The 27,330-nt window shown below is 40.2% G+C and overlaps 1 protein-coding gene across 6 annotated transcripts in view; it reads left to right on the top strand.

Moving 5' to 3' along the window:
* Positions 1-27,330, top strand: part of A1CF (APOBEC1 complementation factor) — a 77,568-nt gene that overhangs the window by 14,838 nt on the left and 35,400 nt on the right. For 5 of the 6 annotated variants that reach the window (XM_082721323.1, XM_082721319.1, XM_082721321.1 and 2 more), the window contains exon 2: positions 10,404-10,547. The exons of the other annotated variant lie outside the window; for it this stretch is intronic. In XM_082721323.1, the coding sequence (XP_082577449.1) occupies positions 10,449-10,547 (99 nt within the window). In that variant the 5' untranslated portion in view covers positions 10,404-10,448. The remainder of the gene's footprint in view (positions 1-10,403; positions 10,548-27,330) is intronic. 6 annotated transcript variants of the gene reach the window in all.

Here is a 27,330-nt window from a genome sequence, read left to right as displayed (position 1 = left end):
TCTTAAAAAAAAAAAGAATGATCTCAGTGTTTCAGTACTAAGTATGTTTTCTGTGTGTTTCTGATGCTTCATCAAATTAAAGATGTTTTATTCTATTACTAACTTAGCAAGTTTTTTTTCCTAAACCAATAGTGGGTGTTGAATTTTATTAAGTGCCAGTTTTAATTTAATGGGATGATCATTTTTTTTCTTCCTTGTCACTGAAATGAATTAATAGAATCCCTAAAGTTGCACAGTATTAGTATTTTGGTGATAAATGCAATGTGTTTATTGTATATTAGTATTTTAATTCCTTGCTGTATGTAGTTGATATCTAGACTTACATGTGATATTGGGGTTCACAGTTTTCTATTTTGTGATCTATTTGTCTGGCTTTATATCAGAGAGATGAAATTGACAGAGTTAGTATAAGTTCTCCTTTATTTTCTATGCTTCAAAAGCTTTATATAATGAAAGAATTATTTGTTTCTCAAATGATTTGGAAAAACTGCCCAATAAAACCATGTGGACCTTGCATTATTTAGGAAGAAGACAATGAGTTCTTTCATTACAGTGTGTGATTTTTAGCTCATTCAAATTATTATCTCACCCTTGAGTTTTCTAGGTAATTAATCACTGCATCCATATTTTTCAATGTATTAATTGAAATATTAAGAGTCAAGAGTCTCTTATCTGTGGTTACAATAATTTTTCCCACTTTTCTTTATAAAAATATTTTGTGTAGTGTAAAAAAAATAGAGAAGATAAAGAATAAAGCAAAATAAATGCATGATTTTATAGGCGAGAGAGAACTTCTGAACCCATTTGGACTATTTTCTTCCTGCCCCTTTTCCTAGTATTTATGTATCACCTGTTTTTAAAATGGGTTTCTCCATCTTACTTTGTCCAGGTGCCCAGAGGTGCTGATTCACAACCTTTCAATGAGCCCTTACATTTACCAAGTCTGTGGATTTTTCTGTCTTACTGATTCACTTTTGATTCCTTCTGATTTCATTATGTCTATTGTGTTTTGTCCCTGGCCTCTTTAGCCAGACCCTTGGAGTAATTTTCAGCATTTTTCTCTAATTAATGATCAACAGGTTCCCCAGAATAGAACCATGACCACATCTCAGTCTTTGATGATTTGTTCTCATTGGCAATCCATTTATTAGGAAGATTTAACTTACTTTTTAAATTATTAGAGTGAGAGCTATATATTATAGAAAGCTAAAAATGGTCAAAGGAGAGTGGCAAACTGATCTGTTTACCTAGTCAGCCTTTTATAATCCCTTACAAATATGAAAGTTAACACAAACGAAATCAGACTATGCTTGCTGTTTTCAGCCTGCCCTTTAACTATTCTGTTCTATTCACAAATATCTGTCTGAACTGTATGTTCTACTAGAACAGCATTATTAGATGCATTGTACCACTACTTATTCAAATATTTCTTAATCACTGATTTTAGGTAGTGTCTAATTTTCATTACAGCTCTAAGGTGCTCTGGGGCTCCTGGGTGGCTCAGTCATTAAGCATTTGCCTTTGGCTCAGGTCATGATCCCAGGGTCCTCGTTTCGAGCCCCGCATCTGGCTCCCTGCTCAGTGGGAAGCCTGCTTCTCCCTTTCCCGCTTCCCCTGCTTGTGTTCCCTCTCTTGCTGTCTCTTTCTGTGTCAAATAAATAAATAAAATCTTAAAAAAAAAAAAAACTCTAACGTGCTTTCTCTTTCTCTCTCTGTCTCTCTGTCTCTCTCTCTCTCTCTCACACACACACACACACACACACACTGAAGACCTTAAGGATGTTTTCCTACTGAGAAGTGACAATAAATATAAGAAACCACCCGATCAAGTACTAAAGCAACATGAAAGACATAACACATTCCAAACAGCATTTCTGTGTCCCCTGGACAATTTCTAGGAAGGATAGCCTTGCAGAAGAACGCAGATGATGCTAAGATGAGTCAACCAAAGCAACAGACAAGGAACAAGGAGGAAATATTTACTGAGTATCATCCAAATGCCGGGCAGTTTATTAAATTCTCTCCTATCCATTATCTGATTGATTGATTGATTAGGTTCTCTCCCATTCGATATCTGATTTACCTATGCTAAAAAATAGAAAGATAAAAACAAAAACCCTTCAAGTTAGGTATCAGTGCTCCTGTTCTTAGAATAAGCAGCAGAGCCTCAGAGAACTTAAAATCGTGGTGGTCGAATGGAAATCTCAAAGCCAGCTTATCTTTCTCTGAAGATGTGCAATCTACTATAGACCGAGGTTATTTTCTGTAATTGTAAGTTAGTATATCTACTAAGAACAACTTAAATTTCTCTTTATTTTATGCCTTGACAAGGCACAAACTCACCAGGCTCAAAATTAAAGTATGATTGATTACTACTGCCTTAATAACACAGAAGGGATTCTGGTTACTTTAATTTTTTGGCTGACAATATATTGATTTTTAAAAAGAAGGTGCCACATATTGGGACTAGGTGGGGTGTTTTTAGGCCACATTTTGGAATTTTATGTATGCATATTCTCTAATTTTGCTGTGGTTCACGATACATGGCCAACTACAGAGCTATCATGTGAATTCACCTCCAAAATAAACTTAAGACCGATTGTAAACATTTCCAGAGAGAACATTAGAGCTAGTTTCTATTTCTTTATCAAGTAATGCACGATAGTATTTACTTAGCATCAGTAGGCAAACGCATAAACTTTGGTCATTAATCCTTCACAGACCATGTCGATATAACTGGAGCTCCTTCTGTGTAAAATTCCCAGGACATACTAAATGCTTGGAACTCCTTATAAAACCAGTTATACAACTTGCATGCTGGTAAGAGTTATCATGCAACGTCAGTGCACCAACACTGGGGAAGCCTGGATTGGGTCTGCAGAGGTCCCACTGGCCCATGAAGCCGTCACTCACCTTGCTGGCACCAACCCCAATGTCTCCCACCTGGTTACAAAGGAACGTCTCTCCTCTGCTTACCAAGTCAGAAAGAGTCTTACCCCCAACTCCGTGTCCTCAGTTCTCCTCTTTAGAAAAGTCCATAAAATACAAACAGAAGCTCTAGCAGTAACAAAATGACTCTATTTCCGGACTAAACCATCTAGCACGGTGCCCGGCACATTGGAGATATTTCTCTAATACTGATGGCAGAGGGAGAAGCAGGCTCCCCGCTGAGCAGGGAGCCTAATACGGGACTCGCTCCCTGGATCCCAGGATCATGACTTGAGCTGAAGGCAGGTGCTTAACCGACTAAGCCACACAGGCGCCCCCATTGCATTTTTAGACCAAGAAAGCTAATAACTTGAACCTCTGTCTTCCATCCCTCTTGTCCTCTCCTTCACACCTGCCTTTGCTTTTCCAAGCTTTTCTTTCTGCGCAGGTTCAGCGGGCCTGCCCTTCTCACCTTTGTCTGTCTTGCCCGATTTACTATTTTAAAAAACAAACCTGTTTTCCCACTTTCTCTGTTGCCACGGGCACCAACTGCTGTCCCACTAGGGCACTCATCTTCCGACACTGCCTAACTTCGGGCAAATCTAGGTAAAAAAAAAAAAATCACTTACAATCCCCTCATAGTTTCCCTTCCACAACGTGCAAGCCAATTTATAGGTACAACTTTTCCGTATGCTTTTCTTCTTTATAGCATAGGGTAATAAAGCAAGGGCAGCTTCTACTATCCCCCTCGCAGCTGTGGAGGCAGAAATGCTGGCACTTGCTTCCCTACCTGCTTCTCTCTCTTGCCTCCTTATCTTTGTCTCCCTATCACCTTCTCCGAGCCAGGACCCACTGGTACCTGAGGCCACCAGGGTCAAGGGTCAGGAACAGCAACTCTGACCTTGCCCAATAGTGAACTCTGGAAATATCTACTGAAAAGTCTCAACCGAGGTGAGATGTTCATTCCAATCCACCTGTGACTTTCAGGAAGGCAGAAATATTGAACCCTCACTAACTTCTAGACCCTTCACTTCTGGATCAAGTAGGCTCCAATGTTGCAAATAGAAAACCAGAAAGGCACCTAAAAGAAGAAAAGTAAATTCAAATGTCAATTCTCCTTTTCAGTCACTTCGCAAGCTTGATTTTACTCCTTTTTCTCTCTCCCAAAGACAAGAACACACATATAAACACAGTGAAAATCCCTGACATCCATCTTGCACAAAAGGTAGACTTACTACTCCAGGACAGAACTTTCTAGAAGTGATTGGAACAAGAAGAATAAACAGTAGGAGATTGACTTCAGAACAAGTGTAAGTTACTGTCATTTATAAAATGCCAGTCCAAGGTCTTTCGTTTGTTCTCCAAGTTATTTACTGAGCACTTAGCATAATGCCAGGCTAAGCATTCTGGGCCAGGAAAGAGGAGTACAGCACAGTCCCCACACTGAGAGAGGTCACGGTGTAGCAAGAAAGCCAGCCATGCAAGCAGATCATTACAGTATCATATGCAATGGTACAAGGATGTGCAGACTCAGTTGAGTGTATCAAGGCTGTGGCTCCAACATGACGCTGAGAGGGTATCGAAGGAAGGCTCCAGAGCAGACCTTTCCATCCAGTCGGGAAGGATAACATGGCCAGTGTAACAAAGGTTGGATGTGGGACATTCCAAGCAGAGAACCAAAAATACAAGGCAGCATGGGAGCCCCCAGCGGCAGGGAAGGGAATGAGATGGCTGGAAGGGAATCTAGTCCTGGAGGGACAATGTATGGGGCTAAACGTGTGAGATTTTATCTTCCCAGAAAGTGATTTTGAAATTTTACCCCTTGGAATTAGAAATTAATTATAATAAGAATTAAAAACACTATAATAGGCAACCCTCGCCGGGCAGTTATTAAATGCCAGGAACCACTTTAAGTATTTTTAATCTACTCATAGTTCGTCCTTAAAACAACCCTGTGAAGTAGCAATTGTTGTTATCCTCACACTTCATATGTAAGGAAATGGAGACTCTGAGTCTCCACCAGAATGACTGGAGGCAGAGGAGCAGGGGAGGGGACCATCTCTAGACAGCAGGTTGGCTTTGGAGTCTCCATTCGAACCAAGCGTCCCTTTGCTACGAAAACACACACAGGACCGGGACACACCGATGGCCAAGGAGCGAGAGTTGGCAGAGCCAGGCGAGTCCTCCAGATCTCTGGATGAGGAGTCCCTCCCTCACCCTGTTCCAGACTGAATGCAAGGAGGAGGGAGAAGGGACGGGACCTGTGTCGGGTCCTGCCTCATCCAATGGTAAGGGAGGAGGCTTTCCCCCAAGTTGCTTTGCAGCCCCCGCTCTGGGCCTTCTTCTCTCCTCCAGCTGGAGTTACTGGCGGTAACAGCAAGTTACTAAAAGATATCAACGAAGCCCCGCACCCCCCCCCCAGCAGCACTGCCTGTGAACCCCATTCACATGTGAGCAAACTGATCAGGGACCCCAGTTCTTTCCTGTAGCGCTGATGCCAGCAGTAACTTTCTCCAGTGACTTCCATTCACTGCCCATCTCTTTGCGTAGCCGTTCTCATCCGGGTAACAGCGCCTTTGCACAAATCTGTAGGATGTCCTACTTACTGCAGAACCTGAGAAGTTGGGGTGCTTAGTCACTGTCCTGTCTCTCCCTTCCCCCCTTTTTCTAAATCACAAATATCTGCATCTAACACTAACCTCGCTAGGTGCCAGGAACTCTCTCAACGCTCTTTCAACATATTTATTCACGTAATACAACAACCCTGAGAGAAATATTACTGCTTCCTGAGTTGAGAATGCATGGACACCATGAGGTTAAGGAACTTTCCGGGCACGAAGTAAGAGGCAGAATGAGAATTTGAATCCAGATGTCTACACCCCTATTCAGGCTTCATCTTACTTACTTGACATGACAGAGCATGTACTTTGCATCACTCCTTTGTTCTCAACAATCCTTTCTTCACTTGGCTTTCCATCCACCTCCTGCTCCTGGCTGTTCTTGAACTTTTCGACTGTTCCAGTTCATTCTCAGCTATGGCTTCTTCCTTGTCTCCCTGACTTCCAAGAGCTGGAGCGACCCAGAGATCCGTCCTTGGACCTACTCTCTACCTTTTACTCGTAGATGATCTCACCTGATTCCACAGCTTCAATGTCACCTCTAGGCCAATAGCTTCCCAACTAGTATCTCCTGCCTGGAACTCTCCCAGGAAATTCCAGCTCCTGGAACCAACTGTTGGCTCAGCCTCTCTGGGCTCATGTGGCTACCTGCTGGGCATCTCAAAATCAGCAAAGCTGACAGCAGAGCTCCTGGTCCTCCCCAAATCTGCTCTTCCCCATCTGAGCTAATAGGTCTATTCTTCTAGCTGCACAGACTAGAAAACTGGATGCCCAGAAGGTGCACTGGTTTCTGACTGGCTCCCCACTTAGCCCTGTGAGCTTTCTGCTGACCAGAGTGAGGTCAAAGCTGAGCAGGGCCCTGACTCCAACGCAACATGTAAGGGCACAAAAAAAACTCAGGAATCAAGACAAGGGGTGTTTTCACACAGTATTTTTTTCAAATCAGAATTCATGCCAAAAATACCCTAATGAACAAAGTAGCCAATTCTTGCACGAAAACAGAACTAGAGTGTCGGCATCCCTCCCCTCCATCCCAGCCCTTCTCGACTCTCTGCAGTGGTAGACAGATCCTGCTAAGCATCTCGTTGATCCCCTGGCTTCCCATCTCAGAGCAAAAACCAAAGTCCTCACCTTGACCTGCAAGATCCTTTATGGCCTGGGCTGCCATTATCTCTGTGCTAACTCCCACTTCTGACCTCGTTCACTCAGCTCCGTGCCCTCCACACAGGCTGGCTCCATCAAGGAGCTCCCACCTCAGGGCTCTCAGGCTGGCAGGCTCCCTGCCCAGAACGGTCTCCCCCAGACACATGCCTCACCTCACCGGGTCTCCTCCCAAATCCACCCCACCCCCCAGGATCACACCATCTAACATTTCACTCCCTCCTTTCACACACACACTTCATATTCTTTTTCTCTTCATTTCTCTTCTCCTCAGGAACTATCTTTAGCACCTGCACATTTTACTTGTTTACAGTCTCTCTCACCCACTAGAAAACTCGGTGAGATTTTGGGGAGAGGGGTTTGTTTTGTTCTCTGCTATTTTCCTAGTATCTCAAAAAATTCTTCAGTGACAGTAGGTACTCAGCAAATATTTTAATGAATAAGTGATACTTATTGAGAAGTATATTCGAATACTTACTACTCATGAGTGCTCTCCTTCAATGCCAATGTTCCTAACGCCTACTTTGTATTGGTTTTGAATCCTACTGCCTCCATAAATTACATTGAGAACGACTCTTTCAAAAGGCAGTGGTCTTGGATCTGAACAATTTTGGGATATTAAAAAATGTATTGCACAATCCTTCTTCTAAATGGACCAAATTTAACAGAAGCTTGACTTGCTTAAAAAAAATATATTTATCTAGGATCCAAGTTCATCCCTCAGATCAATGTTGGGAAAGGGGATTGTTTTTGAGAACTAACCATAGAAGATGAGGTGTTTCTTGTAGCAAATTCTGAATTTTACTTCTATTCCCTGACTTCTGATGACTTGACACTATGTCAAGATGTTGTTGAGAGTTTTCTCAGCAATGTCAGAGTGAGTTTCTGTGATCAAAAGCCCTTTCTGGGGGCACCTGGGTGGCTCAGTAGGTTAAAGCCTCTGCCTTCGGCTTGGGTCATGATCCCAGGGCCCTGGGATCGAGCCCCGCATCAGGCTCTCTGCTCAGCAGGGAGGCTGTTTCCTCCTCTCTCTCTCTCTCTCTCTGCCTGCCTCTCTGCCTACTTGTGATCTCTGTCTATCAAATAAATAAATAAAATCTTAAAAAAAAAAAAAAAAAAAAAAAAAAGCCCTTTCTGATGTCAAAGTGTCTTCAGGTCCCTGTACTAATCATTAACCAAAACTAAAGGTAGGTCTTGCATAAAACTTGTCATTTCACCATGAACTGTTAGGTTTTGATGAAAAAGATGAAGCTCAGCAAAGAGTAAAACTACAAGTTGGCCAAAAAAACAAGAGACTTTGCCTCCAAACATCTGGGAGACACTTGATTACCAAAATGACTAAGCTCACCAGATCCCAGTTCACAGGTGGCCTCCCGGCTTCTGCAGATTAAATCCACAAAGGGGCGCCAGGTAGGGGACGGGGGGCGGGGGGGTGGTGTTGAGAGTGTTCTGATGAAAAGACAATTTTAGCAACATTTGGAGAAAGTGCAAGAGTTATGTTTTGTCCTAAAGGCTCGTTTTCTTTGGAAATCCTCCAAATGCCTTTTGTAGTTTTATTTTTTTAAGAGAATTTATATGGTCTCATAGAGATTTCTAGAACTGTAGTCAGCAGCCAGTTAGCCTTATAAGCTGAACACAGGTTTCCTTTCGCCTCCCTACCCTGTAGCATCCCTAGGAAGATGGTTTACACTGTAAAGTTGTCAGGGAAGCTACAAGCCCCCACTTAGATGTTAGAGGTCTATCCAATTACCACTATCTGAAAAATGGTTTCAAATTTGTCTTGGCCAAGATACAAAGTTAGGAAGAAAGAAAGGAAGGAAGGAAGGAAGGAAGGAAGGAAGGAAACAAACAAACAAGCTTGCTCATTGTCTTTTGCAAAGGACAGCAACAGAAACTGGTACTTTAACTTAATAGACATTCCCTAACGCACAGTGCCTTAAAACAAGGCAGAGGGCAAAAGGGGCCAGCTGGCATGGACTTAGAACCACTTGAGAGAATGAATGAGTCAAAGTGGAGCTGGCCAGAGCTGGAAGCAGGCAAGAATTACTAGAACAACCAAGGGCAAGAATGGCCATTCTTACGTGTGAGGCATGAAATCATTCTGTCCCGGTAACATCTGAGGAGTTGTCCCTCTAAAATCTCATTTTTCTCTTGTCCTCTGTATTTTATTGGAAGTATTTACTTTCTAGACAATGCTAGATGCTGCTTGCCTATGCATTTGTTTATTAGTTATTACCTTAATAGAAGACTTTGAATCTCTTACTGACATGATCACCCCAGCTTCACTTTTCACTTTTTTACACGTTTCCTACACTATTAATGGCCCATTCATTCTGAATCTTTAAATGACCACCAGAAGTAGCATAGGAAAGCTCAAGACATAACACAGAAAAGTCTTAAAAGGGCTTATGTTGAAAGGCATTCAATCTGCATGTGATTCAGATCACTGTGAAACACTCTTCTTTAGTCTTGGCTGGCAGAGCACAGTGGGCAGAGTGGAAGGCCAGCACAGAACCTTCCTGAGCCCTGACACTAAGTGAGGTCAGTGTAAGCCCCTCTGGGCATGGGAGCCCCCAGAGCCTCCCGCCACCACAGCCTGGACCACTCAGGATGACCACACCCTCGTCCCATGAACCTCTAGGTAGGAACAATTATCCCATTTGCAATGGGGTTCAAATCATGTTCCCAAATAAAAGGTACAGAAGAGAAAATGCTGAAATTGTACCTTTTATCTACATAAGCATGGAGATGTGTAAACTTGTAGAATTCCTTACATTTTTTTTGCAAAGGGCATCCTGTCCTCTCCTGAGTGGTCTAAGTGACAGATGATCCAAGCGTCAGTAGGCCCCTTCTAGCACCACTAAAAAAATCTATTTTTCTTGTTTTATTAAAACCCATAGGAGGGCGCCTGGGTGGCTCAGTGGGTTAAGTCGCTGCCTTCAGCTCAGGTCATGATCTCAGAGTCCTGGGATCGAGTCCCACATCGGGCTCTCTGCTCAGCAGAGAGCCTGCTTCCCTCTCTCTCTCTCTCTGGCTGCCTCTCCGTCTACTTGTGATTTCTCTCTGCCAAATTAATAAATAAAATCTTTTAAAAAAAACCCATAGGACCCCTTTATTACAGAGACTAATTTGCATGATGATTCTTATAGATGCAACAGAGCACACTCTGTTCTAGAAATTTATCTTTGGTGAATAAGTAGATAAAGGTTTTAGGTACCACACTGAGTAGAGAGAGAAAGCTCAATCTCTCAGGATTTTAATACTATATCCTAGTTTATACTAGGATATACTAGTATATCAATAGGATAATACTGTATCCTAGTGATTTGATTTAATCACCCTGTTCTCTTCCCACATCTGCAAGGACCATTTTGCCTATTTTTAATCGATAGGAGCTAATTTGTTTTTGAGCATTTGGTGACATTCCGAAATAATTGAATTGCTATTTACTGATCTGCCTTCTAATTGGAGAAGGGGGGATTACTTGTTTGTGACTTCCAAATTCCAACTAAAATTGAACGTTTTTTTAAAAACGCTTTTTTAATGAGACATTTCACAAGCCGGGTTTGTGTGTGGCTGTTCGTTAACGCTAACTTAGTGAATTATTTACAGAGGATGTTTCCTAAAGATGTCCTTTGTGAGAAGGACAAGTTTGGCAACCGTAATTTACTTAATTTATCTTAAATTTGGTTTCAGTGAGCAACCCTAATTAACCTGATTTTTTGCTGATAATCACTCTCAATGGAATCAAATCACAAATCCGGGGACGGATTGAGCGGCACCCAGAAGGAAGCAGCCCTCCGCGCCCTGGTCCAGCGCACAGGATATAGCTTGGTCCAGGTAGGAACTTCTTGTGACCTCTGCTGAGATCCAGCACTGAGTTCTCTGAATGGTGGGAATATTCGTGGTCCTAAGATGCAAAATGTGAATGGTCAGCTGTGTAACTCTGGACGGATGTTCGTTCCCAGGGGGATGAAGTTACATCATTTCAGTGTTTGCGGGTGACCCTGCTGATGACTTTCTTTCCACTCTGGCTCTCAGCTTCATCTTAGCTGGTCCTTTGGAAGCAGAATCGGCATTCATAGTCACTGGGACTATCGTAGCTTTAAAAGAACACTTGGGTACATGAAAAGCCAATTGGAATTTACTACCCAAGGTAAAGTGGAACCACGCTAGTGTTGCAAGAATCAGCAGAGAACAAGCTATCCTGGAACTAACCTTAGTTTCCCGAGAGACTCCCTACTTCTAGACTTCTAGGGGCACCCCAGGACTGACCATTGGTCACCGGAGCTATTCCATGAAGCTTTCTCAGAACACCTCCCCAGGCAGCTTTAGGATCTGTAATAGTTTCTCTCCATGTCCAGCATTTTTAAAAAGGAAAAAGTTCTACAACTGACTATTCCTAGATGTTGGTTAAGAATTATCTATATAGATCATTGCTGTTTCTATAAAAGCCTCCTTTAGAGAGGTTAGGACACACTGAAAAGAAAGCTAATATTTAGCATATCTTACTTGAAGAAATAATGTTGCCCTTTTTACCATAAGACAAAGTGGAATCTCACTACTTTTTACACTTGCTACAGTTTTTACACACACTACACTTTTCATTCCCAGCTGTAATCTTTCACCCACATACCTTTTGAACTTAATCAAACCCATGTGCTGTTACAAATACAAGTTTCATTTGGATAACAATAAAACATGCAACATGCTCCTATAATAATCCAAAGGATTATTACATAATCCTTTGTCAGATTGTTACAAAGTGTACTGCATTTAGTTATGTTAGATACCAACAATACTTAATTTTTTTTTCTTTTAACCTTCTTTGTATCTGAAACACTTATGCAAAGATGGTGTTAGTAGAAGCATTTAAACCCTTCTGAAAAGCAATTAATATTTATAAATAAGGATGTTTGCCTTCTGAAAAATTAATCTGTAATGGCCCAAAATATAATGATAGGAATATATATAAACCTGTCTGGCATGGCATTATTTTTAACCCCTCAATATCACACACCTAAATGGATAAAAGAAAATCATTAAGCAAACTATGAATATATAATCATTACATTCAATAATCAGAACTTTATGAGAATTAACCACAAAACATGTAAATTGTCTGTTCAGTTTTATTCAAAGCACTAGTTCTTCCTTTTCCCCAGATGAAATTCAGGGCATGTCTCATGACTTTTCTGGTAACTCTCAGGTAATTAAAAAAAAAAAAATCTTCCACTAAATAGTAGTATGTCCACTGCAGTATAATAAAGACTTCAAATTATAGCTATTTCCTTTCCCATGTATGTCAAGGTAGAGGGTGATTTCTATTTTCTTCCTTTATGCGTTCGGAAGCATAATTTCCCATGCCAGTCTGCTAACTATGCGTTCGGACTCAGCTGAGACAGAAGGAAGGGATCAAAGCAAAGAGTGGGGACAGCGTGGGCTTGACCCATAGCCAGCCCTGGGCTCTCTGGGTCTCGCAGGCAGGCAAGTAAGATCATCACAGACTTCCTTAATTCCACTGTGAGGCATCTCTCCCCTGCTTCACCCTCCTCTGGCTGGCCACTTTCCTGGGCCTCTGACTCCTTCTGCAGAGCTCTTTTTGACACTCCAAGCAGAGCTCCTAGGGAGAAGGGAAGATAACCCCTCTCCATGGGGCCTACATGTGGCCAAACTCTAGCCCCCGGAAAGCACTCACACGTTCTCCGACCAGCAAAACCTGGAGGTACGGTTTCCACAAAGCAACCACCTCTCATTCTCGTCAACATCAAAGCAGGAGAATCCACTGCTTTCACCATCAGGGATTTCAGGAGTGAGTTAGACCTACCAGCCTAGTATGCTCCCCAAAACAGGGGGTGTTTCTCGAGCTCTCTGACTGGTTTCCTTATTGCCCCTGCCACAGTTCATTGAGATGCACCTCGCAATTCCTCTCACGTTGGGGAAATCAGAATCCACAACTCAACAGCAGGGGTGTCCAAATAGCTCCACAAACCCCTCCCAGACTCCGCCACTGCTTTCCTAAACCCAGGGTGGGGAGCGGGGAACAGTGAGGAGGTGTTGCATCAAGAACGTAAACAATTACGGGGCGCCTGGGTGGCTCAGTGGGTTAAGCCACTGCCTTCGGCTCAGGTCATGATCTCAGGGTCCTGGGATCGAATCCCGCATCGGGCTCTCTGCTCAGCAGGGAGCCTGCTTCCTTCTCTCTCTCTCTGCCTGCCTCTCAGTGTACTTGTAATTTCTCTCTGTCAAATAAATAAATAAAATCTTAAAAAAAAAAAAAAAAAGAACGTAAACAATTACAGCAGTTTCTTCCTACCTCTTCCTCCTGCTTGGTGGTCCAGTACCTTGGTTCCATATCCAAGCCAGAGGCCAAAGAGAGTCCCATCCATCTTAAAATCCTGTTGCCAATTAAATAGCATTCGGTCATGAAGTAACCACTTTAAAAAATTCTGGACAGAAAATTGTAACGTCTTATTACAGCTGTGTGAAAACCTTACAGGTCATATATTTTTTAAAGGCTCAAATAGAGAAGGAGATCGTTTTACCAACCAAATGCAAGGATGTAAGATCATTTGCAATAGAGACAGAGGGAGACCAATAGGGCTCTTTTCCTTTTATAATGAGAAGTGAGTTAGGGGAAATCGGAGGAGGAGATGAACCATGAGAGACTGTGGACTCTGAGAGACAAACTGAGGGTTTTGGAGAGGAGGTGGGGAGGGGGTTGGGTGATCCTAGTGGTGGCTATTAAGGAGGCACGGATTGCATGGAGCACTGGGTGTGGTGCATAAACAATGAGTTTTGGAACACTGAAAAAAAAATAAAATGAAATGAAAAAAAAATTGCTTCCCAATCAAATCACCCTAAAAACATATGGCCGATCTGCATATTACTTTGAATTTACTTTTTCAATTACATTCAGAAAAGGTCAATAATGCAACCACATATTAATAGCAATTAAATAACAACAGACATTTAGTAGGCACTTCTATTCTAGCTGCTTTGTATAAATTCATTCGCTGGATCCTTACAACAACACTATGATCATCTCCAGCTACCAGATAAGAAAAACAAGGCACTAGGAGGCTAGGTACCTTGCTCATGATTTATAGGCTATAATTCCACTGCTACTGGCCAGAATTTCTGGCAAGATTTACAGAACTAAGAGAAGTTACAATATTATCTTTCTGATTGCAATTTTAGGCACTAGCATGACAGGACATGCAAAAACTATTTTGTTGAGCCTAAACTTTATAAGGGATTCACTTTCAGTAGTACTATTTATTTGCTAACAGAGTGACTGATTGGGTCAGAAATTCTTCCATAATGGGGGCCCCTAGGTGGCTCAGTGGGTTAAAGCCTCTGCCTTCCTTCAGCTCAGGTCATGATCTCAGGGTCCTGGGATCACCCCGCATTGGGCTCTCTGCTCAGCAGGGAGCCTGCTTCCTCCCTGCCTCTCTGCCTGCCTCTCTGCCTACCTGTGATCTCTGTCTGTCAAATAAATAAACAAAAGCTTTAAAAAACAAAAAAACAAAAACAAAAACAAAAAAAGAAAGAAAAGAAAAGAAATTCTTCCATAATGTAAAACCTAGAATGCTAAAACCTCGTTATCCGGACCTAAACCCTCTAGTCAAGGTCTACATACATACAGCACTCGGTTCAATCATTTTGAATGAATTGGAAAATCCCTCCTGATTTTGGCTGCAAAGTATAGGAAGTCACCCAAGACTTTAAATGGGAGACCTGTGGTTTAACTTGTTCCTTGCCACAAGTTGTATAATCTTCAACACGTCCCTTAAGCACTCTGGGTCGTAATTTCCAGAATACTGGCTAGGTCCTGCCTCCATTCTACTAGTCATGATGTTGCCATCCTGGGATCTGCCCAGTCACTGGTCCACAGCCCAGATTAACTGGCTGGAAAAGGAGAGCAGCACGTTGAAGGTACAGCCTCGGCGCTTTGGGACTTAGGGGAGACCTTTCAGCCTTCTCCATACTTTAGCCTTTGCAAAGAGGGCAACATCAGGTTTCCTTTTTTAAAAAATCTCTGTACAAAAAATTAAGATAAAGCAATAGCTTAATACAATTCTGGGAGCATACCCATAAAAAGATCATTTTAAACATGAAGGTATTTGCTAACTTAGGTGTTGGGGAATTTATTTTGTCACATCTTCACAGCCTCTGAGATTGAACATTGAACACTTGCAAAAGGAGAATTCAAAAACCAGAGTGTGACTCACTTGTGCTCTCTTATCACCAGCAGGACAAATAGAGCTGTCAAAAATAGAATTTTGCAGGTTACTTAATAACGTGAGCCAGTCTTTTATATCCCAACTGATGCAACACTTTGTGCCTGTGAGCATTTGAATTATTGTAAAAAAAAAAAAAAAAAAAAAAAAAGAAGGAGAGAGAGATCACAATGTATATCTTTGGATATTGATAGCTGGAAATTTCATCAAAGTACCTTGGAGAAAATAAAGGGACGTTAATGCCATATCCTGCATTTAGTGGACATTCAATAAATTTTGATAAAAATTGTGTAACATTGACAAACTAGACCTTCAACTTCACACTTGTGCTAATGCCACACAGAAATATTTTGGAAGGAATTATGCTGCAATGTTGTTGCTCTGTCAACAGTCTTTGTCTCCGGACAATGGAATTAGGGGTGGTGATTTTGTTCCCCTACTCTTTCATTCTTAACTAAACTTGCCAGATTTTCTGAAACAAGTATATTTTTGAGAGTGAAAATATACTTGAGAAAAAATCAGATCATGTTGATCCTTTCTTCAAGAACGCTTTAATGTTATGGGTCATGAACTCTGACCTATGATGATCCTTCCATCTGGAATTTTCTCCTTTATGCCAGAAAAATCCATTTTCATAGATGAGCATTGTCCACAAACTTCCCACCCAACATGTGATTAGTTTACATGAATTTTAATTTTAGTAAAACTAAAACTAAAGATATATTTAATAAATATCACCCTAGAGTAGTCCAAATATTTTTAAAAGTAGGATACTTCTTCATGTATTATTTTAAAATAATTGTAGTTATCATGTATTTTCCATACTTAAGTATTATTTTTAAATAGTTCAAAATATGTATTAACACTGTTGTCCGATTACCCGGATAATCTATTTTCTAAAAATCATTACGACACACACTTTTATGAAGTATGACAGTCCCATTGCTTTCTTAATCCAGTGATTGTCTTTAGTATGCATAAAGGATTTTTTGTTTTTCTGTTTTACTTCTGTAATCCATCTTATTGAACACAGTGTGTTAAATAGGAGGCCTTGGGATTATAGAAGTAGAAGATGCAGCATCTGTCCTAAAATGCATATAAAGTAGTTGCAATGAAATTGAGTTTATCCAAAATTAAAAATGGTAACATAAGACCCAGTGAGTGAGCAATACAGCTGTGGGTGCCCCCTTTCTGTATGGAGCCATAAAACAGACCATTCCCTCACCTAATGGGTGGGGACAAATACTTAGACATAAGGATGTTCATCACAGTGGAATTTATAATGTCAAAAACAGATATATCCTAAACGTTCAATAAAAAAATCACTGGCCACAAAAAATATGGTCACCTTTCTATTTCCCAATTATGTAGTCAGGAAGTAGGATTTCAGAGAAAGACATGGAGCAATGTCCAAGCATGAATGTTGGCCTAAAAATGAGACTGCAAAGCTGTATACAGCTTCTAAAAAATGTTCTAAGAAATTCTTTAAGCACAGTACAAATACTGGGAAAATAATAAAATGTAATCTCTGGTTAGAGTTAAGTTTTTCTTGCTTGATGCTCTTTTTTCCCAAACTTTCTATAATGAGTATGGACTATTTTTATGATAAGGGAAAAAAAATTCTCATGAAGTGAAAAAATGTTCTAGGCAGCACTCAGTCAGCGATCAACAAATTGGGAAATTTTCATGGAGAAAACCTCACTATTAAAGGTGTAGTATAGTTCCCTGGATTCATTAGGCTGGTCTATCAAATCTTTGTAGTGTTTGAAATTTGCTTAATATTATTATCGTCCAACCTTTTCATTTTGCAGTCAGAAAACAAACCCCAGCCTTCCACAATTCAGCAAACACAGGAGCCAGAGGTCAGCCAGCTGAGACTCAACTTTGGCTACCGCCTGTTTTTGTCATTTTTTAGATTTTTTAGATTTCTAGATTTTTTAAGAGTTGTTTTTTAAAAAACCAAAAATATTAACTACCTGACCCTTTCCAGAAAAATTTGCTGACTTCAACTCTAATGTTTATTCTAATACTTTGAGAAGCTAATTCACAGGTTTTAAAGAAAAGTCCGCATTGCATAAATGAGTGTTTAAACTCGCTTAATAGGAGCAGGCACACCCTCTTGGTCTTACTACGTCCTTTCTGCTCCTGCCTGAGCCTGATTCACTCATCCATTCATTTGTTAACTCCACAAAGAGGGCCAGGGTTCCTGCCTTCATGAAGGTTAAGTTATCTTCAAGGGGAGGCAGAAAATAATCAAGTAAAGAAACCAAAAAAATTACTGATCATGGTAAGTGCCATGAATATCATAAACTGGGCAGTGTGACAGAGCAGAGCAGGGAACTCTTCAAGCCAGGGGACACTGCAGCTGGAACTTGGAGGGTGAACACAAAAAAAGAACCTTGGAAGGAGCTGGAGACATAGGAGCATCCGTTCCCATAGCACTTGAACAGCAAAGACGTTAGTGTGCCTTAATTCCAAAGACCCAGTAAGATTGGGTCAGACAAGCCCTTCCCTTTCCCTATTAATCAGCCATGACTGGGTTCCTGGGAACAGGTCCCCCAGCCTACAAACAAAATGCGGCTTCATTCCCACCCCTCAAACTTGGCTTGCTGCGCCCATTCTCTTATGGGGAATTCCAATACAACCATGTATTTTAATTCCCATGTGCTCATCTCCTCAACAAATATGTACAAGTCAGGAGGCAGAAAGGCTGGTGCTAGATTGGCATATAGGGGATTAGGATACCATCTTTCTCAGGGTGCCCCAAATTAACCCCGTTCCTCTCTCTGGTTTTGTAGAATGTCCTCCACTAATTTTACTTGGGTACTGCTTAAGTTGCACTGTTTTTCTTATGAATAATGCAATGAAAATAAGCCACTTAGGATTCCTGTATTTACAACCAGTTCCGTCTGGTGACGGATGAGCACAGGGAGCACAGGGAGAAGCAGATGGAAGAACACTGTGGCACGGACATTCTTTTCCAATCGCCACACAAAAATCCTAGGGACAAAAATAGGAATTTGACTTCATGGTAAAAGATAGCTCCCGGGTCCTACTTTTTCTTCCATTGCCTCGTACCACCTGTTCATGTCCCTGCTATCCAAGGACTTAAGTCATTCACCAAGTGTGTTAATACTAATTCTTTAAATAGGTAGACTGAGCATGAGAACAGGATGGGGCCTGTAGATCATCACAGACATGTGTTTCCCTAAGCTTATCACCCCAGCCACCCACAGACCAGCTTTAAAAACTCCCAAGAAGCCTTTGCTTTCACTAGCCAGAAATGCCAAAGCACAGAGTGGAAGACTCCAAAGGGAGGAAGCTCTGAATCTTTTTGTGCAAAACGTATGGCTGCATGCCTGACAGGTGATGGGAACTTCAGGATCCCAAGAAATGGAAATGGAGCCTTAAAGCTATATTCATACAGCCATGAATTTCTCCTAAAATAGAGTAATAGAGAATTGATTATATAGGAGATCTTCAACTGAAGGTTGAAAATCTTTGCAAACTAAGCCTGAGAGTGTTTTCCCTTTAACTAGAAGCATGTGGGGTTTTCCATTTAAAACTAGGTGTGAGTATCATGATTTAAATAGGCGGAAACATGGACAGCTCTTTGGGACTATGGACTTTGCCTGTGGGAAACTTTGGCATTTCTTAAATTGTTACCCTACTACTGATCAAAATAAATAGTATTACCCAAATAACTATTTTTAACAGGGAACCAAAAATAAATGGTTATCTTCAGAACCCAAAACTTTATCAAGAGATTCAAAGATAGCTATCTAACATAGGCAAGGCCAAGGACAGTGAGATCACAATGCCGTACGGTCATGAATTGCATATGAGGTCAGTAGTTATGACTCTTTTTCACATTGTTTCAGTGGCACAGGGTGGAGAGGAGAGACAATGTTGAACGGCGTGTTGACACAGCATTAAATGACTCTATCTCAGAGTAAGGATTTTTCTACAGCTGACCCCTGAACAATGTGGGAGTTGGGGTACTCTTCCCACACACACAGTCAGAACTCTACCTCTTGACTTTTGACTCCCTAGCAACTTAATCACTAGTAGGCTACTGTTGACTGGAAGCCTTACCGATAACATTAACAGTTGATTAACACATACTTAGTATGTTGTATTATATACTGTCCTCTTAAAATAAAGCTAGAGAGATGTTAAGAAAATCATAGGGAAGAGAAAATATATTTACAGCCCTGTAAAAAACTGGCATATAAGTGGGGCTGTGCAGTTCAAATCCATGTTGTTCAAGGATCAACTGTACTTTGCATTCTTTTTCAAACTTTCTGATAAGAAAAGTTAGTTGTGGTGGGGCCCCTGGGTGGCTCAGTAGGTTAAGCCTCTGCCTTCGGCTCAAGTCATGATCCCAGTATCCTGGGATCAAGCCCCACATCAGGCTCTCTGCTCGGCAGAGAGCCTGCTTCCCCTCCTCTCTCTGCCCACCTCTCTGCCTACTTCTGCCTATTTGTGATTCCTCTGTGTCAAATAAATAAATAAACAAATATTTAAAGATTAAAAAAAAGAAAGAAAGAAAAGTTAGTTGTGGGAGGTACGTTTTCAACACCTCCCCTAAACACCCTCTTAAACACAGAGAACAGGACTTGGGCTCAGAGGTTTTAGAAAACAAGCCCAGCTAGAATGTGATCATGATTTCTCTCTTTGATCCTAATATTTCACTTACAAGAATGATTATATTTTTATATGAGTTTTTTTAAAAGGAAATTAATGCAAAAACTGCAATGAAAATTGATTAATGCAGAGAAAGTAATAGACTAGGCATCAAGAGGATAAGCAACAAGAGACACATTGATTTTTTTTTTAAACCCCTACAACCTTCCCATTAAGGATCCTTTGATTAACTCACAAAACAGTCTGAACATTTTCCCACCTTCAGCTGTGGGGTCAAGGACAGCCTCCCTTTCACCAGCATCCTACCACCCTCACAAGATCTTTGCCAGTACCCGGTCAGCCCTGTCCCTTGATAATGAAGAATTTACATTCAGGAAAGGATACATGCCTTGCCATATCCCTCACCTCATCAGAAATTAAATTCATGGGGGATTTAGTAAGGAGAGTAATTACTGTATCCAATTCCTCTCATGCCCCCCCAAAACAAGGGCCTTAGATGAAATTCTTCTTGAGCCATGCTGAACTCAGTAGAATAGGAGGGCAAACATCCAAACCAACGATCTTCCTTGCACCAGGACAGGTGTCTTTATATGTGGACAGATCTCCATCTATTATAGTATTCCTCAATTCAAAAAGGCAGATTGTACGCATAATAAAAAGTTGGAGGGGCCTCTTGAATAAATTACCCGTTTTGCAAGGTGAAAGCTCCCAGATGGATAAAGGAATCACCAAAGCTTTCACCCAGTTATTTTTTGGTTGGGCGGGAGCCTCTTCGCAGGCGACAGCAGTCGCCAACAGACATGCGCAAGTCGGAAGCCGGAAGCCAGAAGCCGGAAGTGAGCGTGAGCACAGCGAATCCGGTCTCATTCCAATGGCTGCTGTGCGGTCCCTCCTTAAGTCGATTTCCTCGCAGAATGTGAACACAGGGTCTTAGAAGCGAGTTGGCATTTTACTTTCCCTCTTTTGGAAAAACAAACTCCAAAAATTTTTCCTGATTTTGAATTGTGTATAAAGATATCCTTGAATTTAGAATTCCCATGAACTGACCAGAAACTAGTATTATAAAAAGCTTTACCAAAAAAAAAAAAAAAAAAAAAAAGCTTTACAAAATACAAGCTATGCTGAAAAGCCTGTTTGCTTTCAAACACTTCAAATATTGAGATGCTGAATTCCAAAAGTTTGCCACACATCATCCTTTAAGTGAAAGGACAAGTATTCCAGATTTTAAATGCATCATTTGATAACATAAATTATTTCTGCCTCTAAAAGTGAACAACCTGAGATGTTATTAGGAATATTTTGCTGGACAATAGGGCTTCAGTAGTTAGCTTTCCAAAGTGAAACAAATATGATTCCTAATTTCCTAAAAGTCATTTTTGTGGAAGAAAAATATCATACTTTAAAAAAAAAATAAAATGTAAGGGCTCAGTGGAGAGTGAAACAAATAATTGTTAAGAGCCAAAAGCTGGGTGTATTTTTCATTGTGATTTCTGCCATAAACACGTGCCAATAATACTGTTCAGAATTCAATAAATCAACTCTTTCTAGTCAAGTTAATTTTAAAAGTAAACTTTTTCTCACATACATAAATGGAAAAGCCATGGGTTATATATGGTAATTACATGTTTTCTAATGTACAATAAAATGCATATCTATTCAGATAAACCAATGGCCTCTAAACTACCTAGTATCACACACAATGTACTTTCAGAAACACTAAGCTATAAGAGGATAAAGTTAAATTTATATCTGCCTATTCCGTTCATGATTTAGCTTCTCCTCTCAGTTTCCAGACATAGTCTCACAGTTCTATAAATTTTAACATCCTATTTATTAAGCCTTTACATCATAATTATTATTGTTCCTCTATTTTTAGAAAAATAATACCTGATATGCCTATTGGATATGCTTTTTAAGGACTCTAAAAAATAGAGCTAATAAGAGGAATGTCAAGTTCCACAGTACATAAGTTAAATAGACTCTGCTTTCTAAAATTTCTCAGCCTAAAAGAGATTTCACCAACCTGAGCTCACTGATCTTATGATATAAAGGCAAATAAATGAGAGACGGATCGTTATCTTTACATAGAATTAACAAGATGAGTATTCCCCATAGCACTGTCTATTGGCATCAGGGAACACAAAAGTTCATAAGCAGACCAATGGTAAAATCACATCTAGGAGAACCCTCATGGTCCCTCTCATTTAAGTACTCTGAGATTCGGGTTGAACTCTTCTACATATGAGATGTATAGGTGGTCTGTAGGTGAGAATAGAAATAATGTCTAATGGAGAATTTTATTCAATCTCACAAATCCATAACTGGGGAAATATGGCATTAAGTCACAAACTTCAAAAGACACAGTCTTGAAATCTGTTCTTGATACACTGATACCAGCTCCAAGAAGAGTCTCCAAGGGTCTGGTCACAGGACCAGTGTCCTGGGCATAGCCCTGGTGACTACAATGCCTGTGAAGGTGACAAATGCCACTGAGCACAATTGGGTTGTCCAGCACCTGAACTAATAGTAACAGAAATAAATATAAACATAGCCAGTTGGAAAATGGGCAGGAGAACATCTGAAAGCAGTTTAGTAAGGGAACGTACACAATTTCTTCCCCTTGGCAAGAAAAAACAAAGGACCAAAGAGAACCACAAAAGAGGATTACAGAGGATTTCCAAAGAATCATTCAAGGAATGGAAATTACTATTCAGGAAACTTTAAAAAAATGGACTATATAAAGGTTTATTAATGAATCCCCTTCTTTTTATAAAGGGGCTCACTTAGAGGAGAAAACAAACCATCTGGTCTCCACGTTTGGTGAAACTAAAAAGTAGGCAGAGCACAATACAATGAATTATAAAGATCATGAGCCTGAGAAAAATGCTGTTGTGACTTGGGACAGTATATAAGCCACAGAATTCACCAGACTGAGAATCAGAGTGTTCAATCTGGTGTTTTGTGCAATAAATTAAATCAATGTGACTTTAAGCAAGTCACATAATATCTCTGGTCTCAGTTTCCTTGTTTGTAAAATGAGCATACTGGGCTAATATAAAATCCAAAGAAAAATATTATTACAAGCATGAGCTTGGGGTTCAAATTTTGTCTTCATCACTTACAGTTTGAGTGACTTTGAACACAGTCTATGTGTTGGATTTCTCATCTATAAAATGAATAGCGTCACCCCCATAGGTTTGTTGAGGATATTAAATGAGTTAATAGAGTCAAAAGCCCTTAGCACAGTATGTGATCCAATTAGGAATAACTGTTGAGGGCTTCTTTGTTTTTGTTTTTCTTGCTATTTACATGTAACAGAAGTCCACTGTCCTCCATTATGCATAAAAGGAGTTTATTAAAAGAATGTTTGTTTACAGAAACTCTGATTTGGAGAATTAAGTGTAAGAGTAAGCCTTCAGGAAGGTTTTCAAAGTTTTGACGAAGTAAGGTTTTAGGAACCCGCATCCCAAATCCGGAATGAAAAGAAAATGCACCATGGGGTCTTGAACACTGAAGTTTGCACCATTATGATTTCTGCACCAGAACTCCATTTTACTTTATTGTAACCATTACTATCCCAACAGCAAAAGAAGCGGGAAGAGCAAATATCTGGCCTTTTTTAACTCTGTAGGAAAACACAATTTGGCTCAGATTCCCCAATGTATAAAAAGGTCAGATGCCAGATGGCCAAAATGAACTCAGTCCATTTGGCCTCAAACTAAGATTTATTGCTTACAATCATTTATGGAAGTTTGGGTGGTTTTATTCATGTCAAGAAGATGGTATACATCATTTCTTAGAGTCTATGATTCTGTAATGAAAGGCTTAAAATATCTGTGATAGAGGAACATCCAAATACTCTTGATATATAAACTGAGTTACTAGGCGGGCTTGGTGTCCAGTATGTGAATTACACCCACGGATTTATAGTTAGAATTAGGTCTTCCCTTTTTAATTTACATGGTTGAACGTTTCTATTTATGTGCTACGAGAAAGTCAATAGTTTCCAAGTATTTGATTAGAAAAATACAAGTTCCCAGAATTTAATGAACATTCCCTCATGAAAAGCAAAAACCTATATTCTTTCTCTCGGAACTATTAATACATTTGTGCTACCGGGGGAATGCATCCCACGAGGAGGATATCAGCCAGGAGGGGAAAGAGCCATTATAACTGGGCTTTATCTATTTTAAACTCCTCGACTATAAAAACAGTGCCCAAAATACCAGCAATCCAGCTCCCAACTGTCCTTTCTGAGTAATGGACAGCTATTCTAATCCCATGACTAACGCCCCTCGCTGTCTTAAATGAGCACAGATGATCACCCCTTGTGTGTGCCTAGTCCAGCGGCTGGTGTGTACGGCGATCCCCCCATGCATGAGCTTCGTGACGTCTCTGAACCAGCCAGACTCTGTGATCCCCCAAAAAAATACTCTTGGGGAATTTTTGTCCAGTGTTTATGGAAACCGTAGAAAGACAATTAATAAGCTTTCCTGCCCAATCATTTTGGCTCATAAGCAGATGAATCCTCCTATTCACAGTGAGGAGCACAAAATAGTCCGGTGATATTTTTAGCAATTGTAGCAAGAAAGAAAAACTTTAAAGGCTAGTCTGCTGGTTGCCTATTTCCAAACTATCAGACAAAGCCTGTCAAATCAGAAATTCTGGAATAGCTACTTTGGTATTAGGGGAGGAAAGTTTGGTTTCTTCAACCTAAAGATTAAATATACTACCAAATTTATACTATGTTCATCCTAATAATCCACTGAACAGACCTCTAGACATTTAATATATACAAAAATGGCCTCAGAGGGATCATTAGCAACCAAATGGACTTTTAAAAAGTGAACTTTAGCCCGGCAATAGAAATATGTCTCCTTATAAGCAACAGTTATCAGATCTGTCCTTCCAAAATCTGTGCAATAAAATGATCGGAAAATGGAAAGGATTTTAAATGCGACAGAGTGTTTGCCATTTACTGGCATGATCATTTTTTTCACAAGTGAATACGTAAATGTATGAATCTGTTATAAACGATTACACTTCCATATAACAAGGCAAAATGTAGGGATTAAGCTGATGGTCTCTAAAACCAGACGGCCTGAGGTCAAATCCTGGCTTTGCCTCTTCCCAACCATGTGACCTCAGCAAAGTACTTACTCTCTCTGGACTTCAGGGTTTTCTGTAAAATGGGGACAGCAGTAGTCCTTAACTTCTGACAACGTTGAGGGTTATAGCAGTGTCCAGCCTATAGCAAGTGTCATATAGGTTTTTGTTAGAAAATCAGTAACTTTTAATATATCTCTGAAAATGTCAACTTCATATTTTTCAGCAGTCTTGGTTGAGATAGAGTTCATTCATTCTAGAATTCTTAAGGCATTTTTTTTTCTAGAAGTAATTCTCAGTGCTACAGACGTTCTGCTAGAAGATTCTTCAATATAAGGGACAAAAAAAAAATACAAGAACTCTTGAGGCAAATATTAAAATAATTAGTGAAATAAATAAACACCCGATTGCTGGAGGCAAAAAATAATCAAGGCAAGGTAGAATACCCATCTGACACCTTTTTTAAAAAATTTAAAACAATATTATATAAATTAGGAATAAAAAAAGCGATTGCAACCAGAGACATAGTTTATACCATGACCTAAAAACCTTTGAGCTAATACTTATAAAATAATTGAGAAAGTCCCAAGTTGGTTTGTATAAAGATTTAACAGTGAAACTAGAGTGGTTTACCTTAGATTTTAAACTATCATATAAACAATGTCTTTAAACAACTGATATATGACTTTTTAGAACACACATAGGAAAATATTTGGGAAAGCATATAAATTTAACAGAAACTACTTCAATAGATGGGCAGAGTGACACACTGAGGAATGTTTCTCTTTATCTGATACATAACTATGTTTTTTGCCTCCTGCATTATAGTTTTTTCCAACAACTTGTACCATTTTATAGTATAAAACTCCTTAAAGTATTACTTGAAGAAGTTAGCAATAAATGCTGGTATTTGGTCCCTTATATTCACTTTTCTTCAAAAATCACAGTAAAGTCTAATGACCAAGAGCTCTGGCTATACCTATGTGGGAAGTAAGTGTACCTTTCTCCAGAAAGCACACTATTGCCAATCAGCAGCAATGCATCTGACCCATACTCCACTTGGAGCTCCTGAAGTTGCTTTCAGGTCTTTAACCTCTAGAAAAAATAAAGATAGCACTGCTGTCTTTAATATCTAATAATGAAAAGAACCAAATTCTTCCCCATAAAAGGCCAAGTGTTTTTACCAAGGGTTGGTTGATATTACCAAGGGTTGGTTGGTGTTAGCAAGGGTTGGTTGGTGTTAGCAAGTGTTGGTATTCTATTTGGGTGGAGAACAGTATTGCTTCCCACAAAGAGAACTAACATCAGTAAACTCCCCTCGCCATATTGTCAACTTTGAAAACAGATTTAAGTCCCTCACTAGCTACCCCCAATATCAGCCAGTCCACTTCTTCAAATGTTAATCTTCATAATGTTTCTATTTAGGACTTTCTATCATGGACGTGCTTGGCACATCAGACAGCCCAAATCCAAGAAGGCAAGGAGAGAATTAATAACTGTTGTCTATATATCTCATGCCTAGAACAGTGCCAGACATATTTGATGTATTAGATCCTTTAATCAAAAAGCCACTATTATCCTCACTCTATGTATGATAATACTGAGGTTCTAAGAAGCTAAGTCATTTGCCCAAAGCTCCATAGCTAGTGAGTCAGAGAGTCAGGCAGCCCTGCTCCAGAGCCCTCACTGCCATACTACAGACACTCCATGTTATAGCAGAGCCCTGGATTCAAAGTATAGTCAGATCCTCTGATGATCAGACATTGTGGAGACTGAATGACAAAAATCATAAGTAATTTGTCCAGCACTTTACATGTTCTCACAACACTTATCACAAGCCAGTGCTGAAGCACAGAGCTTGGTATTAATAAGTCAGGAAAGGACAGATGTTGGCAAGGTTGTGGAAAAAGGGGAATCCTCCTATGCTGTTGGTGGGAATGCAAGCTGGTGCGGCCCCTCTGGAAAACAGTATGGCGGTTCCTCAAAAAGTTGAAAATAGAGTTATTTTACAATGCAGCATTCACACTACTGGGTATTTACCCCAAATATACAAATGTAGTGATCTGAAGGGGCACGTGCACCCGAATGATTATAGCAGCAACGTCCACAACAGCCAAACTATGGAAAGAACCTAGATGTCCATCAACAGATGAATGGATAAAGAAGATGGGGTGTATATATAGATACAATAGAATAGTATGTAGTCATTTAAAAAGCCCCACAAAATCTTGCCATTTGCAATGACATGGATGGAACTAGAGGGTATTATGCTAAGTGCAATAAGTCAATTAGAGAAAAACAATTATCAATTATGATCTCTCTGATATGATGAATTTGAGAGGCAGGTGGGGGGGTCATGGGAGGTAGGGAAGGAAAAAACTAAACAAGATGGGACTGGGAAGGGAGACAAACCATAAGAGACTCTTAATCTCAGGAAACAAACTGAGGGTTTCTGGGGGTTGGGGAGGGGTGGGATGGAATAGGATGGCAGGGTTATAGTCCTTGGGAAGGGTATGTGCTATGGTGAGTGCTATGAAGTGTGTAAGCCTGACGATTCAGAGACCTGTATCCCTGAAGCAAGTAATACATTGTATGTTAATAAAAAATAAATAAAACATAAATTCACA

Source organism: Mustela nivalis, assembly GCF_964662115.1.
Source record: "Mustela nivalis genome assembly, chromosome: 2".
Taxonomy (NCBI): Eukaryota; Metazoa; Chordata; class Mammalia; order Carnivora; family Mustelidae; genus Mustela; species Mustela nivalis.
The sequence above is the reverse complement of the archived record's forward strand: the minus strand, read 5'-3'. Positions and strand labels throughout refer to the sequence as shown.